Here is a 19,843-nt window from a genome sequence, read left to right as displayed (position 1 = left end):
AAGGCCGTTCACAGTAAGGTGGGAGTGCTGCCAGATGGCACCCAGGAAAGAACTATGAGAAACACTGGTGAGGGGAGTGGGGATTGAAGCAGTCAGTCCAGGCAGAAGGAATCTGCATCAAGGAGCCAGGGATGCCTGTCACTTTAAGAAGACAGAGCAGCAGAAGCACTGGGTGACTCTTAATTAAATGTGGGGGGGAAGGAGGGGTGGTATGAAGGCATGCGATTCAAAGGAGGGAAGTCTCTTGGACATATAAACCCAGTCCTAAATCCGAGCAGGCAGTCAGGCCCTGCTGGCGGCACTGAGAGGAGTTTCCACAAGGAAGATGACTGTGGGAAGCAGGGAAACAGAGGCTATCTACAAGGGTGAGAAGGGGCCTAACTCTGAGAGTTATAGTTTAGGGGCAGTGAATTCTGTGAAGGCGGTATGCATATATTTTAGCTGTACTAATATATGTTGGTTTATGTTCATGGTTACACTGGTAGATGGTGTGACTGATAGCGAAGGAAAAGAGTCCACAGAGGTTCCCGAGGGGCAGAACTATTTAGCCCTCCCAGGGGCAGGGATGCAGAGCACAGACAAGCTGAAGCCAGGAAGGACACAACTGGAGCCCAGAGGGGCAACAGGAGCAACCCGAGGCTGGGAAGCCAAAGCTTGAGACCAGAGGGGGCAACAGGGGCAGCCAGGGGCTATCAAGAGGCTGGGATGGAAAAGGCCAGGCCAGAGCCAAGGTGGGCCCAGGCTACCCATTTACAGCCAGATTAACCTGTAGGCTAAAGCTAGGAAAGCTAAAGCCTATATAAGGGAATAGCTAGCAACTGACTGAGACCTGCAAGGCAGGGGCACTGCTGGATGGGCAGAAGGGGGCCATAGATGTAACTCAAGGCAAGTACGGTCTGAGAAAGAGTAACTGAAAGCAAGAGTCAGCAAGCATCCTAGGCTCACCAGGCTGATGGCAGCCTCCCCACATTATTGTTTAACATCAAGGTGTGGCAAAGTTAGGAAGTAGGGGGAGACCCTGGGAACCAGACAGGAAAGACAGCCCAAATGAGGCACCATCCTGTTACTCCAAGTTACACTTGTTAGAATTTACAATGAAATTCTCCAAAGATTCCATCTACATTGAGCATACTCATTCACTTAAGATAAATAAGATCATCGAGTCCGGCAGGGGGCTGGACTCGATCTTCTGAGGTCCCTTCCAGCCCTAATGTCTATGAATCTACTTCAACTTGAGACTGAGCAGGACTTTCTTCTTCCTTTCTGGAAGCAAGCAGGCATTGGAATAGACCAGCAGGGTGACTATTTGTCCTATATCCTCAACCTATTGGTACCTAGGCTGCAAGGGGATAGATGAGAAAGTAACCCGATTGGAATGAAGGAAGTGAAGAACAAAGTTTGGTACTGAGGAGTGGAGGAGACATATGTGGAGGCAAGGGGCATGGGGAGACCGGGACTGGAAAAAGAACAAAAATACAGGCTTGAAGAAACTAGGGTATAAGTGTTTATAGTAGTTTTCTGGGTTTTTCCACTTTAACACTACAGATTGGGAAAATAAAACTGATTTTAAACCACATGGGAGAAAGTATAAATAGATTAAATACTACTACAGAATGCCCAATCAATCCAAAGAAAAGGCAAAGCATAGCTCCATTAAAAACTAATTAAAAGCAAAATCCTTTGAAAATTATTCAATTTTCTATCAAGCACCGATACATTTTCAATCATGTCCATTACCTTCTGCTAACAAACTTACTATGGATTAAGTACTAATTGGGGTTTTAATATTTTAAGATTCAGTGAAAACATCACATTTTTGTAAAAGGAGGGTGCTCAAGTTTCCGAGTCAGACATCAGGTACCTTAAGTTCTGTTTTGCTTGTTCAGTCTTTCTGAAGTACAAAACTGCAGTCTGGTTGGAAAGCCATTATATGATTTTTAAAGTACTCTAAGGGAAATAGTTTGAGGGTCTAAAAGAAAATAATCCATCTCATATTCTGATTTTTAAGTCAGAATTCCTAGTTTTAAATACCACCATTTCTTTAGCAACCAAATGGAAGAAAAGCATCTTACTATAGCTGAAGGCAATATCCTGAGAGATACCCAGCATGGGTTTGTTGCAGGTAGGTCTTGCTTGACCAATCTCATTTCCTTTTATGACCAGGTGACTTATCACCTGGACAAGGGGGAAGAGATTGATGTTGTATATCTTGACTTTAAAAAAAGCCTTCGATCTGGTATCCCACGATCACCTCTTGGCTAAACTGGCTAACTGCGGCCTCGACCTCACCACCGCTGGCTGAGGAATTGGTTCTGCGGTAGGACCCAGAGGGTGGTGGTCGAGGGGAGCCAACCGTCTTGGTGCGCTGTGACTAGTGGGGTCCCTCAAGGCTCTGTCCTAGGGCCTATACTATTTAACATTTTCATCAATGACATAGACATTGGAGTCAGAAGCGGACTGGCCAAGTCTGCCAAACTCTGGGGTAAAGCATCCACACCTGAGGACAGGAGGGTGATCCAGGCAGATCTTGATAGGCTCATGAAATGGGCGGACGAGAACCTGATGGTGTTCAAAACCGAAAAATGCAAGGTTCTCCACCTTGGAAGGAAAAACCTGCAGCATGCTTATAGGCTCGGTAGTACTACGCTGGTTAGCGCTACAGATGAAAGGGACCTGGGGGTCATGGTTGACCACAAGATGAACATGAGCCTTCAGTGTGATGCTACGGCTAGTAAAGTGAGCAAAATGCTGGCTTGCATCCATAGATGCTTCTCAGGCAAATCCCAGGACATCATTCTCCCGTTGTACTCGGCCTTGGTGAGGCTGCAGCTGGAGTACTGCATCCAGTTTTGGGCTCCACAATTCAAAAAGGATGTGAAGAAGCCTGACAGAGTGCAGAGGAGAGCCACATGCATGATCAGAGGTCAGGAAAACAGACCTTATGATGAGAGGCTGAGAGCTATGGGACACTTCAGCCTGGAAAAGCGCAGGATCAGGGGTGATCTGGTGGCCACCTGTATGTTTATCAGGGGTGCTCATCAGGATCTGGGGGAACATCTGTTCACCAGAGCGCCCCAACAGATGACAAAATCGAATGGTCACAAACTCTGCTGCGACCGATTCAGGCTGGACATAAGAAAGAACCTCTTTACCGTCCGAGCCCCCAAGGGAATAGACTGCTGCTGGAGGTGGTTCAAGCACTCACTTTGAACGCCTTCAAGACACATTTGGATGCTTATCTTGCTGGGATCCTATGATCCCTGCTGACTTCCTGCCCCTGGGGCAGGGCACTGGACTCGATGATCCTCCGGGGTCCCTTCCAGCCCAAATGTCTATGAAATCTATGAAATCTCTGGCTCTTTCCGGCACGTGGGTGGAGGCGGGGCATTGAACCGGGGCTGCACCGGGAAGTTGGCAGTGGCAGCACTGGGAGTAGAGCTGCAGTGAAAACTGGCGGTGGCTGCAGCCCCCTACCAGTGCCGCCAGCACCTGCTCCGAGCCTGCTCCTGGTGAGAAGAACCCTGCGCAGCCCCAACTCTAGCCCACAGCTGCAGCCCGCCCTGCACAGATCTGGTGCCACATGCCCCCCCCTTCCCATCCCCTTGTGCCCTCCCAGGGTGCAAGCAGAGGCGGGAGTCGCCCCCCTCCACGAGCTGTGGCTCCATCCCATGCCCGTCCTGCCTGGGCTGGGCAGAGCCTGCCCCACCCTCTCCCTCACTGTAGGGGGCGTTGATCTGCCCCCCCGCATGCCCCTTCCACCATACCAGACTTACCAGCTGGAGGCAGCAGTATCGAAAATCGAATTATTATCAGCTGATATGCCTCCTTTAATATCGGGTACTAGTACTGCCCCCCACTCTATCAGTGCACCTCTAATACAATCCTATGCTTCTATTATTCTAGGAATATGATAAACACTATTTTGTATTGTTTTACGGCCTAGACATTAACAAATCCTTTATGACCTTTATGAAAACTGCATGCCAAATATATTTCTAACTGCATGCCAAATATATTTCTACACCCACCTCTTACTTATGCTTCCCAAAGTACAGATTTGAGCTCAAAGTGCTGCTAAGTTACATTACATCAACCATGAACTCCACTGGAACTTACACCATGGCTTTAGTTAACATTTTGTTCGCAGAGTTCTGAATTTAAATACAAATGAAATCTGAAATTAAGTTTTAAAGAAAAATACAAAACTATTCAAGAAAGACTGTTAGTTAGGAAGAGTTAGGACAGAAGATTTGCTTTACCTTTTGAGGTTGGATCTAAGGAACAGAAGTTTATGTCCTAAACAAAGTTCATACTGGGGTGTTATATTAAGTGAGAAGCTGGCAATATGAAAAAAAAGAAAGGGAAAAGGAAGTACACATAAGGACCTGTGTATTCTACATCAAGCTAGAGATCAAATTCAATAGCAGGGTTCCTTAAAATTTCTGTGGCACTGCAATGAACTTTTCATCAACTGAATTTTCTGCAAGTTTCCATTAAAATTGTAAGGTTTACATTTAAGTATGAAAATGAACTGTACATATACTCTATTTTTATATTAAATAGATTAATGGTATTTTCATAGATTTCATAGACATTAGGGCTGGAAGGGACTTTGTGAGATCATTGGGTCCAGCCTCCTGCCCAAGGGGCAGGAAGTCGGCTGGGGTCAGATCACCCCAGCAAGATAAGCATTCAGGCATTTCTTAAAGGTAATGTATTTTCTCTATTTATCTGAAATTTTGTTCTGACTGATAAAAGAGAACTGATTGCAAATATAAGGATGATATAATATCTGATGAGAAGTGATTACAATAGTACAGGATTCATGATTCTAAGAAAAGGAATGCATAGGACTAATAAAATAAGGCAACTAGACTGAAGAAGGGCAGATTTCAAATCAAGAAATAATAAATAATGTCTCATGGGTAGGCAAATTGATGGATAAAAGGATTCAGAGTGGTTGGCAGTTCATAAGGGATATGCTGTTGATGGTTCAACAAGAAGCTCTACTGACATGGTGGAAAGGTAAAAAGCACTACAGAAGATCAATGTGGCTACACAAGAGACTACTCAATTAAAAGGGAAACAGTGAATAGGAAGAGGGCAGGTAACTAAAGAAGCATACAGAAGAACAGCAAGAATGTGCAGAAGCAAAAGGAAAGAGAAAAAAGGATACATAATTAGCTAAATAACTTCAAGTAGATATATAAATGGATCAAAGAAGGCCTGAAGTTTCAAGTGGAATAACCACAGGGATCTGTTCTGGGTCTGGTGCTGTTCAATATTTTTCTTAATGATTGGGAAAAGAGAGAAAGCTTCCTGATCAAATTTACATCTGGCACAAAACTGGGGAGGGCTTGCAAACATTTTGGAGGACAGAAGTAAATTTTAAAAGGATCTTAGATTGGAGAATTGGGCTCTATATAACAAATGAAATACAGAACCTATGCAAGGTATTAGACTTAAGAAAAAAACAAGTGCACAGATACAGAATAGGAGATAACTGGAGGCAGTAATAATTGCTGAGAAGATTCCAGGGTTTTGGCTTAAGAGATACTCAACATGAACAAGTAGTGTGATGCAGTCACCATGACAAAAAATGAAATTTTGGGCTGCATTAGATGTATAGGCTGTAAGACACAGAAGGTGACAGTACCCCACTACTCAGTTCAGCCACAGTGATCTGTCTACAATTCAAGAAAGATGTGGATAAACTGGAGAAGATTCAGAGGGCAGCAACAAAGATAACAGAAAAGTTGCAATGTAAACCATAGAAAGAAAGGTTGAGAGAACTAGGCTTGTTTAGTTTTGGGGAAAAAAAAGATTAAGAAGGAACATGACAGCAGTTTTCAAATATTTGAAAGTCTGCCAAAAGCAATTCTCCCCCGCAAAAGAGGGCAGGATAAAGAAATGGATTTAAAGTGCAGCAAAGGTGATTTAGAGTAAATAGCAAAAATACTTCCTTACACTCAGAACAATAAGATAGTGGAACAAACTGCTTAGGGAAGTTTTAGAATCTCCTTCACCGGAGGTTTTCAAGAAGAGGCTGATTGTCTCAAGTAGTATAGGAATAGCACACTGCATTTGGGCACAGGGCTGAACTAGCTCACCTGTGTGATCTCTTCAAAACCCATGTTTCTATGTTCAAATTACAAATTGCAGGTTGTGGCCAAGTAGGAAAAAAAATAGCGAGGGAAATTCAGTAGCCTTCTGTAGAATACAAGAATTGCTCAGTCTGTCAAACTGAGAGACTGCCCTTTGCATTTTGATTTTTTGGGTTTTTTTAATAATTTCACTCCATGTTTTTGCTAGCTCTGATTTTCTTTTCAATGGGTTAACTTGATTTTTTTTTTTTTAGAATAATTGGTAGATCTCGTGGCCCAGAAAAGATGTTTTCAGCTCCCCCAGATCAAAAGATTTTAAGGTATTAGTCTAAAACTTGTAAGGCATTTTGGACCCTCAGGTAAGAAAAAAAATAACTAGAGTTCTTAAAGCTGTATTGTTCATGTGCAAAATCTAGAGTGGATGAACTGGAGACCTTTTGCCTTAAGCAGCATGCACAGATGCCCCATGCTCACCTCTGTGGTCTGTACTGAGAGTAAAAAGGGCAGTGTATACTTCCTACTCTTCAAAACTAAAGAATCTTCTAAACTAAAGAATCACAAAATGCCTGGGACTCCAAATGAGAGGCTGGAGGACCAAGATGTAGAATATGCATATTGGGATATTCTTTTCAAAGTGATGACCTTCTTCACAAGATGAGAGAAAAAAGTCACAGACCCTGCCCCCAAAGCTGATTCCCATGATGTACCACCCAGAGGGAAAAACTGTCAAAGGGCTGAGATGGGGGACTCCTCTGCTAGTGTTTGCTTGATTCTTTTACCAAATTAAAGAGAACTGGACTAGGTGGGAATTCATATTTCCATATCTAGCAGACTGCTTTTCCCAGTTATATGCTGATCCAAGGTAGTGCTGTATGCATCTCAGGTATTATTTGGTAGGTACCATCGTGCAGGTGCATGAAACCATATCATAGATCAATTCAAACCACTGCTAACAGGTTGGCCTCCACCTGTGGCTCTTGAACCTGTTCAGGGGAAGGTAGGCCCTGAATAAACAGGGAGGCCAGGGTGGCTCCTAGAAACTCCAGCCTCTTAACTAGGATCTGTTTACCTATGTTTTAAAAGGTCTAAAACAGAAACAGCATAAATCTGAACGTCCAGTACCACCTGCTGGGACAATCTGCCATTCGCTATCTAGACGTCCAACCATCATTACAACTCAATGTTAGTTGGTGTAAGGTGGGTTTCTATTTCTACAAGGACCTTGCTGAAGTCCCCTGAGGCTGCTAAAAGGTAGGATCTTGTGTAGCTAAAGTAATGGCATACCACAGCTCTCAAATACTTTTTTATGAAAACGCACAATACTAATAGAGAAATGTTCACCCTTCATGTCAAGAGGTTCAAAGACGACCCAAGATTCCAAGGAAAAATACTATGGTCACCATCTTGAACTTTATCAGTCCATCTTGAACTTCATTCAATACTAATTTCCCTTTTTTTTGGATTAGAAAATAACTAATTACAGAACTCCTTTCCCCAGTGTTGCAGTTTAGCTGGAACAAATGACAGTAACAAACAAGGCTTCTGATCATGTGACCCCACTGTCTGAGGCTTGGTCTCCTCCCACTGTAATAAGCACACATTTTAGTTCTTTACCTTCTCTTCACAACTATCCAATCTGTACTTATAAGAAACTAGACTCTGATATCACCCTCATCTTTACTCTTCTACTAATGCTGCCAACATGGTTGGCCTTTTTGTACATTTCTCCTATACTTCTGTAGTTTCTTCCATGCTGCTTCTTGCTTCTCAAACATTCCAAGAAAAAGCAAGTAAAACCAGTTATCCTGTCCTCTCCAAATTCCTCCAAAATGACTCACTTCAACTGTGATTCCTACTGGACTCTGCTAAAATAATGGGTGTTTTATATTTATGCCATTTATTGGGGTCTAAACCCAAGCTTTCAATCTCCCTTCTCCCTTTTTTTTTTTTGATAATTTCTTCAGATTCATTGTTACACCCATGTGTTGCATTTCAGCATAAAATGGAATACTTTAAATTCATTTCCTTACCTTCATATTGACATTTGCACCATTACAGACCAGAAGCTCTAAACACAATGCTCCATGTGTTGATGCAGCAGCGAAGTGCAAAGGCGTAAAACCTTTCTCATTCATTTGATTTACATTAGCACCACAGTCTATAAGTTCATTTACTACAACATCTTGTCCATTGTAGCAAGCTACATGGAGAGGTGTATTTCCATAGGCATTTGGTTCATTCATCTGTTGTGAAGAAAAATAGCATTTAGTCATCTTGTGCTGTTATGCAGAGCTCCTTCATGCTGTTCTAGAATACTGCTTAAAGTTGCATTAAAATGGGTTCTGGATTTAGCTCATTGATCAAAAAGAGTCTAGAATGGAACACTGTAAAGCTTTCTAAGAGAAAATATCCCCATCTCCAATTTAATTACTGGGAACTGGGGCTTCCATCTGTGGTTGTGAGAAAGGTTGCAAATATTGGGATCTCTTTCCTTCATTCTACAAACCCAAAAGCCTCTGTAGTGCAGGAATGTTTCATTCAAGTTCCCAGCCTTTCAGAGCTGTGAGCATTTGCTGCAGCATTACAAGTTAGATGTACCACACCTGCTTCTGAAGGCAGCAGATATTACACATGCCAAGAACTCCTTTCATTCCTTCATCTCCTTTACACAAATGTCTTGCGTGACTCCCTCCCATCCCTTTCTGTTTTAGAGATCCCCTGCCAAGACCAGACCCTCTTTTCTCTTGCCAGGAGCTCCGAGTCAGATACTGTTCGCTCCACCAACAATAGTGTCCTAAGTCTCCCCCCAAAACCTGTAGCTGTGCACACCCCACATGCCAGGGTGCCCCATTCATTCATTTTCTAAATGTCAGAGTACTCCATTCTCCACACAATACCAGAAGTTCTATGTATTCACCCCCTCCTCTCAAACTGAAGACCTGAAGAGCTTTCTAGTGGAGAAACTATGGGTGCCAAGTACTTGAAAATGTTGAAGACAACTCCTATCGCATTAATGCACAACTGGAGCTCTGTAATGAACTCCAAAATATTTGTTTTCCTTCTCATTTTGAAAAATAAAAGTAGAATCAATGATTTACCCTCAAATTCCTGTGATGCAAGAAAGTTACTAATATCCCACGCTTTACAAATTGGGAAGTGAAGTTAGAAAAAAAATCAACTAATTTTCCCCAAATCACCTGCAAAATGTGTAGCAAGGCTAGGAACAGAACTCTAGTCTTCTGGATCCCAGTCCAGTGCCAGGACTATCATTAAAACTATTATTAAAAGCAAACCTGCCTCTCAGTTCTATGAAAAAAGCTTGAAGTGAACTTTTATGGAGTGAAAATCCCATGAAGTACTTTTATTATTCTGATTCTAACTATTCTCATTCATAAAGAAAAAAAATGTCTGCTCTCTGATCTTGATCAGTAATAGTAACTGATATTTTATGTAACCTTCTTTCAGCATATGTTTACTTACATCAACTCCAAGATCTAGAAGATACTTGACCACACTGATCATTCCACTGGAAGCAGCAGCATGTAAAGGTGTATAAGATTTTTTGTCTTTGCAAGTCACTTCAGCCCCATGGGCCACAAGTAATTTCACTACTTCAATATGACCTGCACAAATAAAGATGGGAAAATAAAGTAAACATATTATCTTTGCTCCAATTCACGTAAAAATACAAGTTACCATAGCTGCATTTCATTCTAAATACACAGATTTCTAATACTAAACCACAAAAAACAGCTAAAATTACTATCTAATCTCCAAAGGAATAAGCACTAAGAAGGCTAAACCCTTAAAAGAAGTGAGAGAAAAATCTCCTAATACAGCGATAAGACAATGCTTTCATTTCTGCTCACTCCCTATAAAAAAGCAAAGGAGAAGAACTGTCAATAAACATACCAAGTCATTAATGAAAATATCAGAGCAAGTACTACCCAGACAACAACACAGCAAACAACAAAGCACAGAGGAGGAAGTTTGCAGATAAATAATGTATTGTATATTTATGGGATTTTTCTTGTAAGCTATTTAACTCCCATGAGCAGGTAACTTTTTTATTAATATATAATACATTATTTTGCTAGATAACAGGAGTGTTTGTCTAGAGTAAGAAAGTCTCCCATTACCAGTCTATAAAAACAGTGTGTGAGGGGTTTTCTTTTTTAAAGATATTTGTCAGTTCTGTTCCATCTCTGGCACCGAGTTTTATTACCTCAAACTAGTTTGCAGACAGCATAAATAATAATTTCCATCTAAAATAATCTCAGAGGATGTCGAATCAATAAGGGCATAACCCACCAACATCTTGGCTCAAGTGTTTATCAATAGCTGAAATCCAAGCCAGTAAGGTTTCAAATATTAACACCACTTAATTCATTGCCATGAGTCAGCAACTGCTGAGCATCCACGAGCTCTCTCTTCCGACAAAAATATGACCTTATCCAGTTGTTTTCTTTGGCACCACGAGTATGGATTTCCCAGCCTGTAGGTCTTATTTCACATCAGTACTGAATAGTCTCAGGATCCCAATTTAATGGATGGAAGATTATTTAACGCAAACTTATAGCATAAAGTTTTTGCAAAGATGATTTTGTTTTTTTACTTGTGTGCTGTAAAACAACTTCTATTATGAACACTCCACGTGTGTAAAAAAGTCACTTTTATAACCATTCTGATCCATCATGCATGAATCTACTAGACTGTGTTTTTCAAATATATATTTTCTTATTTTGTAAACAACAGACTTTTCAGACCTCTGTACTAAGCATGCTGGCAACATTTTTAATATCACCTAACAAGTCTTCCTCTATCAACCTACACACATTTGGGGAAGATTCATACATAATCCTTTTCTTCCTTCTTATTTATATAGTGGTAGAGCTTTATATACTGTGGCCTCCCCTAGTCCCCCACGCCTCTCTTTTATTTACATTTGGGTTTGGTTTTTTTTAGTTTGAAGAAGTTATTTCAAAAGTGCGTTTTCCCTGCTTTTAGCTCTTACCTGAATTTTCTGTTACAAAGGCAAGGTTTGGGACTAACCCCCTCCCCCCAAAAATATGCAGAAGAAAAGCACCACCCAGGTACTTCTAGATTAGATGGAGGGAGAGAACCTTTTATTAGTCTATGATGCAAAAGACAGAGCTACTTTCCACTCAACCTGCTGGCAACAAGACTATACACCTGATTTATGTTTCACAATGCAGAACTCCCAACAACACAGCCCTCCTATACCCCACAAAGTTCTTGGCAAACTTTCCACACAGTCAACATAGGTCAATTTTATATATAGTTGGAATTCAAATTCCAATCATCAAATCAATTCCAAAGACAAGATGGAACATTAATAAAGCTGACTGGATCTCAGTTTGCTAAACAAACTGACTTTAATAGAAAATGGATAAAAACCACAAGTGAAAGTTATGAGAGATTTGTGGATGTAATAAAAGGAGCAGCTAAGAGATGCATCCCAAGGGAATTTAGAAAAGACTATATACCAGGGTGTAATGAAGACAGCAATTGTCTTTATATGGAATTTAAAGAAAATGGTGATTCTACAACTGCCACCATGCTCTTATAGTCTCTGGACAAGACTCAAAGAGAAAAATGGATACATACAAAGGAAAATCTTTATTTCATCCATTCATCCTGTGCTGTATTATGTCAATTGGGCTCAAGCACTGAAGCTTCAAGACCCAAAACCTACATTAGACTGGAAGTAATAGCCAATCATATTCTTGCACTGTCTAAGGCTCTGACTGACATGCTTTTTACAAAGCAAGTGAAATCACGTTTAAAGGCAAAGAAACACTCCACTGCATCGTTCTCTTCCTTCTCCCAACCTTTTACTGTACATGAGATGCAAGAGGCCCTTAGAGCCATAAAGGAAGATAAAGCTGCAGGTTTCTGGATATTCCCTGAATTCTTAAAATTGTGGCCCAAAAGCTATTCGGTGTCTGGCAAAGTTTTTTTAATCAATATTTTGGAATCAGGAAAATTAGACTGACAATCCTGTAATTACATAGAAAGGGAGCCTTTCTCCTCTGAAATGAATTGTCTTAAATTAGAAAACAGATTTTAAATGAATCATCTAATTCATGGGTTGGCAACCTATGGCCTGGATCTGGCCTGCAACAGCAAGGGCACCTTCTGCATCCTGCTCTGTGTATTCCTCTGCTGTGGTTGATGTTAAACCCCTAAATTTGAAACCAGACCTTCTAACTGGGGCCTGGCAGCAGAGTTAATGTTTACATTACATATAACATATATCAGTCAAAATGTTTCAGTAAAGTTTGGCTGCCAGTAAAAAGCTTGCAGATTTTCTGTTTAAATGCAGCTTCTTGGGTTGGCAACTGACCCTGGTAAATTACCAGTCTTAAATTTACCAGTAAATGAGATTTTACAGACATGAAGTTGAATTTGTGTTAGATGCTTAGAAAAATTTCAAACAGCATTAGGTAAATCAAGGTACCTTACTTGATTTTACAATTAAAACATTCTCAAATATTAGGTGACCCAAGAAAGAGAACCTGATGCCTGAAAGCTTATCCACCAGCTCTCCCAACTATACCAAAAAAACACAACACAAAAGCACTGCTTCCTTTCAAATAATAAAGCATTGTTCCTAATGTACACAAGGTCCAAGAAACTAGATTAAAGATGACAGGTTGACACCACAGCGACAGCTCTGTTGCACAGGAGAAGACAAGGAAAGCACACAAGTGAGTGGAAGAACACTGCAGTAAAAGGGAATGCTTATTTATTTCCAGGGCCATGACAATGGAAGGGAGAATAAGGGAGACAAACATCTGCTCCTCTTATCGTGAGCAGCATAATTTCCTAACCTTCTCCTTACCTACCACCATAACGTTTTGTTCCCGTTCTCTTTCTGCAGCAGCAGCCAGATGCTCTGTTTATTTTGTGCCACTTAGTGTGCGATTATAAATAACATTTTTGAAACACAAATGAAAAAAGCATGCTAAATGGTAGATCTTAAATCTCTCTCTCTCTACCATACATCTATGGTGCTATAAACCACTACACTTAAAAAACGTTGTTTTCACTACTTGAGATTTTTTATCTCGGGTCTAAATCTAATGAGTCTCCCAGGCACCCGGTTTAAGCCTGATGACACCAGATTATATACATCTGATTTATCCTACGTAGCTGTGCTAGCAGAACTCATGTTCCCTTCTAAGAACAGAATTTTCTATGCTAACACTGTGAATGATGGGGCTTCTGCCACCAAAGGGAAGCCACAAGGAAGCTCATGTAGATGCAGACATGGTTTCTCCCAGTAGCCATGGCCTCTTCAACAGACAGTGCCTTCCAGAGTGCATGCTATGCCAACACAGCCACTATAGTACAGCCATATATGCAAGGCCACATGTTGCCAGCTGCCTTATCATAGTTGTTATCTGTCAGCCAAACTTCTACTGATGGAAGATTTATAATAATGTACAGAAGACCACAATCGGGTGTCTTCCTTGTGAGATTTAATATAAGCAAACATGTTTCAAACTTCAGTGATAACGGATAAGCAAAACTTCAGACTTCCTTTTTGGCTTCTTTTAGAAAAATAATTGCTTGTTTTTAAAAGCAGTAGTTTCTAAAGCATAGTTGTTTGCTATACTTAAGTTAGCAGCAATTTGGGTGTTAAATTAACTAAGGCAAATAAACCAAATGCATTAAATATCTGTCCTGGCTGAAAAGCAATGGACTTTTTCTAAGCAATATTCTCTCAGTAAATGCAATGTATACTATAACTGAAAAGATGATTAAATTATCTATACCTGTGTTATTATAATGACAAATTTTATATGAGCCAAGGCTTATGGAATAGTCTATATTATTCTCCTCAAAAGTTAATGATCGGTTATTCGTCCAGCTAATATCTGCTACTGAAAGATTTCTAATTCTTTCTCTGTTCAAAAGTTAATTTCACTTAGTTGCAGTATGAAAGCTTTAAATGTCTGTGTAGTAACTCAAAGTAATTTACCACTGATTCAGCTTTCCCCCTCCTAGGCACAACTCAAAGTTTTCTTTGAAACAATATCGTTAGAAGGTATCCCTTGGAGAAAGTTGTAAAAAATGTTGACTTCTATAGAAGAGAAATTAGAGTCAACAGTGTTCTCCTAAGCACATCAAAGGCATGGATCAAAAGAGATATGCCTTTTTATAGCACCTATTATCTAGATGGATTTTAAATTATTTTCCATATTTTAATGCACCTAAAAGTTATGCATAGCATATCAGGAAGGAAAAAAACCCTTATATCCATAGTGAAGTGAAGCTGCTATTAATTCAACAGTACACTGCAAAATTGGTTTGGAATATGAAGAATAGAGTACATAACTGGAATATTAATTTTACAATTTTTTTTTTTTAAATCAGGACATTAATCCCTAAGAATGCAGCAGGACCCTTAAGAAGTAAAAATGGTCAGGATGCCAGTTCTACATTTAATCCAAGAAATTCTTGTGCTTGCTCAGCACGTAATATTGACATTTCCATTTTCTCCTTGACAGATAAGCTGTACTTGAAGAGCCAGACTGCACTATTCAAATCAAGATACTATTCAAATCAAGATTAAGGATAGTATCAACTGGCTTTTACTTGAAAATTGATCATAAAACTCAGATTGGGTCAACGTTGACTTAACCTCTTAAACACATATTGTGCAACCTGAATTGATGAATGGTTCAGGTTAACTGCCTGGAAATACTTATCTGTGGTTATAGTTTAAAGTGAAAAATAGTATCAGTAATTCTTGTGACTTATTTAGAAATAAAACTGAATTATTCAGCCAAAATTAATAAGTATTTATCAGAGCATGAGAACTAGAAGCCTTTATCACTCTTTTCCTTCATCTTTTTTTACTTTAAACCCATGATGCTAGATGCCAGAAAATGTCTGACAGGGACAGACCACTCTAGCTCTGTGGCACTCAACCTTTTAGTCCTGCAGGCCAGATGGGTAGCACAGAGCTACCCCTATGTGCTGGAGTTCAGCCCTAGGCCCCCGCACCACTTTCACCCAGTCCCACATGCTGGGGTCAGGATCCGGGGCCCTACGCCACCCCACAGAGCTGATCAAGCATGCAGGGCCAAAGCCCTCTGGACTCCCCAGGGGTTCGCAGGAAGCCCCGTGGACCAGATGACAGTGCTGGGGGCTGGATCTGACCAGCAGGCCAGGGGTTGATCCCCCCCCTGCTCTATATACATCATGTTCATATGCTCTCCCTCTAAAGCATCCTGTCAATCTATATGTTCTCCCTCTAAATCTCCTGCAACTGTCAGAGATAGACTACTGGGCTAGACAGACCACTGGTCTGACCCAGTATGGCATTACTTATGTCCTTAGCTGTCTTTACTGAATCTTTGCTACAACGGTTTTGAAGGAAAAAAGTCCTGTACTTAATAATCATCAAAGTTCCATATAAAGGACAACTAAGGAAGTGAGTACACTTCTGACTTGGTGGCCAACCCATCATTTGCTCTCAGATGAAAGACGAGAATTCAGTGAAAAAGGCAGTTTCAAATCATAGCTTTGCTCACAATTTTACTATTAAAAATAGCAAAAACCAGGAGCCAATCTCTGATTTAGCCCACTGACCAAAACACACCGAGTAAAAAAGTAGTAACTCTTTCAATAACACTTTGAGTCTAATTCTAATGGGCATGAAGAAAGCTTCATCTCGCTGCCAGTAAGTGAACTGCACACCATAGTTATTCAAATATAAGACAAGTTCCCTCCCACCCCCGCATCCCTAGCGTGCATGGGGAAAGAAGCCCCTCATCTTACATTTGCACACGAAGCAGAAGGCTGCTGCAGGTCTGACTGGCCCTGAGCCCAGGTCAGGGCCAGACCTAGAGCAGCCTCCTGCCCCTGCCCCCCCACTCCACTTACCCTTTGTAGCTTCTGCCCCGCTCCCCAACCTGCCCACCCTTTCCCTCCACCTTACTGTCAGGTACAGCTTGGCTCTGGCTAGGGTCTCTTCTAAGCATGAAGCACATGGCAACTCCTTCTCCCCAATGAGCAGCCTTGACACTGCTGCATGGTCAGTCAAGGGCTAGGCTTCCATGTGCTGTGCTCTGGGATGGAGCAGCCTGAGCAGCAACTGACAATTGGGGGGGGCTGCAGGGAAGCAAGGAGAGAAGAGGCAGACACTGGTGGGGTGGGGGGAGGAAGAGACAAATATTGGGAAGGGCAGAGGCTGGAGGAGGAAGAAGTGGGCAGGACAGAGGGACCACCAGATCTTCCCCCCACTCCCCCTGCTTTCCCTGAAATTCAAGACAATCCTCCAATACTCAGATTCTATACCTGGAAAATTATAACAAGTTTATAATTTTTTCATATATAGGATCTAATTATTCAGGGGGTCATCTTATAGGCAAGTAAATATGGTATTTCTATTCCTGGATTAACAGAAAATGGAATCTCCTCTTACTAGCCACTTGGTATTATTGTAAACATTTTCAAACAGAGATCAGGAATCAACTTTAAAAGATTTCTTCTAAATATAAAGACTTTTGTTTTTCTTCATTTTTAAGAATGGGCGCAGTAATTTTTTCACCAGAACACATATTAGTAAAGATGAAAGTTTGCAGTGTTCCATTAGTGATTTTATGACAGATATACATACATACCACTAATTAGCAATTACTAAATGACCTTCATTAATTAAATACTTCTGCCTGGAAATATACAAAACCATTAGAGAGAGAGTAACTTAGCAACCAATTGTGTGTGTGGGAGGAAGAAAAATGTACATACCCATATAAGCAGCCCAATGTATAGCCCGTCTGTCTTTCTTGTCAAATGCATTAATATTGGCACCTCTCGACAACAACAAACTGACCATCTAAGGTGAGAAAGAAAAATAGGGATATACTATGGTTTATAAAGAAAGAAATTGCTTAGAATGACGTATAATAAAAATCTAAGAAACAAATGCATCTTGTATGAAATAAAATAACCGTTTAATTTAACTGTCTGCAAACTATCATTATTTTTACATTGCTTCTTAATATTCTGTGCTCTAAAATAAGCTGTTTTTACTGTTGGCAACATTATCAGATTATGTGACTTCAATATTACAAAATATTTCAGAGCAACTTGTTATAGATACTGTAACTGCTATGTACATACCACTTAGTAAAACTAAAATATACTAGGAAAAACACTATAAAGTTATCACACTGCAGACTTATATATTAAATTTCTATAAACAGTTCAAAATGATGCAGCCATACTGTAACTATAATAATTAGGAATTCACTATTTTAGTTTATAGGTTGTCAAAGAATTGAGTATTTAAATAAAAGTTGTTGACTGCTCCTGCCAGAAAGAAAAATAATCCATAATTGGGCTCCTAAATGCTAATTAGTCATCTTACTATGGGAACATAGTTTTTAAAAAGCAAACATCCCCACCACAAAGTTGTGGGGCACAAAACCACTACCATATTGCATATGCAATATGAAAACACAAGTAAGCAGAAAATAAGAATTCAACCAGGAAACTCAAAAAAAACAAGAAGTTTGGGGAGTGGAAGGAATGAGAGGGCTAGGAAACAAAATACAGAAAAGAATCCATACCTCAACATGTCCACTGAAGGCTGCATGGTGCAATGCTGTTCTTCCTGCTCGATCGGATACATTTACATTACTTAGAAGAGGCACCAAAGCTTCAGCACACTTAACAGCTTTATTTGCAGCCGCTATATGTAGAGGTGTCTGCCAGTTTTTGTCACGGGCATTGACATCTGCTGAATGCTTTAACAACACCTGAACAGCATCCTGAAAAATATATGCAAAATAAACAGTATGTATGTTACCCATGAACTAAAAGATAACTTTAAATCCATACACAGTACAAGAGAATTGCACATTCACACATTTTCAGGCCTGCAGTTTACCAAAGCCAGCAAGATTCTGCAATGGTTGCAGGGATTTTAGCGATATACTTGGTGCAAGCCAATGGTGAAACACTTCACTTCCAGTCCTTGTTTCATGAACTTGGTAACTCCCTCAAATATAGCCAGGACACTTAAAATTTGCAGCATTGTAGCAACTAAATTGAAAAGGCTTCCATTACTATGGATTAATATAGTACTCTGCTTTTCTTCCAAAATGCTTTAGAAAAAAATGCAACATACAAGCTTTATTTTGTCTTAACTTGAATTAAAGAAAACTTAAAATGGATATAAACTTGAACTTTATGTAATACTTTATTAGAAAAAATGCTATTAAATGCATCAAAAAGTCAGTTCTAGAGCTCAACATCTGTGAAATCATTACTACAACTAGGAAGTAAATTCTAGGAGGACTGTGGTATACATCTTAGACACAAAAGATCAAAGGAAACACTGTCTTAGCAGGAAGTTAGTCACTTGTAACAATGGATTTTCAAGTAAAACAAAACAAATCTGCTTTATATTTTTGCAATACACCCACGTACACAAGTGAGGACTGTGAATTTAGATTTTGACATTAAAAAGTCTTCACAAAACTATAGGAAAACGTATACGAAAACAAACAGCCCACTTATATTTAAAATGCTTCAAGTGCCTATGAGGAGAGACTGAGGGACCTGAACCTGTTCAGCCTCGGCAAAAGTAGGCTGAGGGGGAACCTGGTGGCTGCCTACAAACGCATCAGGGGAGATCAACAGCAAATCGGTGGAGCCCTTTTCTCCCCAGCACCACCTGGGGTGACGAGGAACAATGGTAATAAGCTGGTGGAGAATAGGTTTAGGTTAGAGATCAGAAGGCAATATTTTACAGTTAGGGTGGCCAAAATCTGGAACCAACTTCCCAGGGAAGTGGTCCTTGCCCCTACCTTGGGCAAATTCAAGAGGAGGTTGGACGATCACCTGCCTGGGGTCTTGTGAACCCAGCCTTCATTCCTGCCTGTGGCAGGGGGTCAGGCTAGATGATCTGTTCAGGTCCCTCCTGACCCTAGCTACTATGAAACTATGACTAGATGTCCTTGTTAACAGTGCTTGCTTTCCAGTTAGGGGTTAGGCCTAGAAGCATCATAATGAAACCAAGAATAAATTAAAAGGCTTCATTTACTACCAAACACAACAGCTTAAATACTATTTCTCTTCCTCAGGAACACGTCAGGTACAGCTAGTCATTGCGTCTTCCCCTCATTTCTCTCTGTCTACGTGTATGGTATTACCATGTATATAAATGCTTCCTAGGCAGACCAGGTTCCTTGGGTGAATTTGATATCTTTTATTAGACCAACCCAAATGGTTGGAGAATAGTTATTAAGCAAGCTTTCGGGTTCAAAAACCCTTCGTCCTAAATGCTTCCTAAATATTTACAATTAGTAGGGGGAAAAGAAAAGTTACAAACTTTTCCTATCCCGGTTCTAAATACAATTTAATAGTTTCGTTTACTTGCACGTTGAAAAAAACCTAAATTGAACAAATTGGTTTTGCACTTAAAACAATTTGCTCTGTCAGCATTTTTCTTTGTAGAAGTCAGTTACACTACCTAGGTTCAATGAAATAACCATTTCATAGGGATGTGCAGGGACTGGTGCTTTTGTGAGCTACCTAGGAGAGCAACTAACAGTACTATGAAGGATAATGCATTCTGGGCAATGAACTGCTGATCTAAAGCTCCCTGTGGGACAATATAACTTCAAATCAATACCTAGATAGTTTAGTGACTACATGTCGTAATTTGCCCCTGTAAATATAAAAGAAAAAATCTA

The 19,843-nt window shown here is 40.4% G+C and overlaps 1 protein-coding gene across 4 annotated transcripts in view; it reads right to left on the bottom strand.

The window, feature by feature from the left end:
* The window catches only part of ANKRD28 (ankyrin repeat domain 28), a 190,269-nt gene that overhangs the window by 48,053 nt on the left and 122,373 nt on the right, over positions 1 to 19,843 (bottom strand). For all 4 annotated transcript variants that reach the window (XM_014603153.3, XM_019497785.2, XM_019497784.2 and 1 more), the window contains exons 5-8: positions 17,714 to 17,914; positions 16,890 to 16,977; positions 9,585 to 9,727; positions 8,135 to 8,347 (exon numbers count right to left, since the gene is read on the bottom strand). In XM_014603153.3, the coding sequence (XP_014458639.1) occupies positions 8,135 to 8,347; positions 9,585 to 9,727; positions 16,890 to 16,977; positions 17,714 to 17,914 (645 nt within the window). The remainder of the gene's footprint in view (positions 1 to 8,134; positions 8,348 to 9,584; positions 9,728 to 16,889; positions 16,978 to 17,713; positions 17,915 to 19,843) is intronic.

The sequence above is a fragment of the Alligator mississippiensis genome, chromosome 5 (genome assembly GCF_030867095.1).
Source record: "Alligator mississippiensis isolate rAllMis1 chromosome 5, rAllMis1, whole genome shotgun sequence".
Taxonomy (NCBI): Eukaryota; Metazoa; Chordata; order Crocodylia; family Alligatoridae; genus Alligator; species Alligator mississippiensis.
This window is presented reverse-complemented; position numbering and strand designations above follow the sequence as displayed.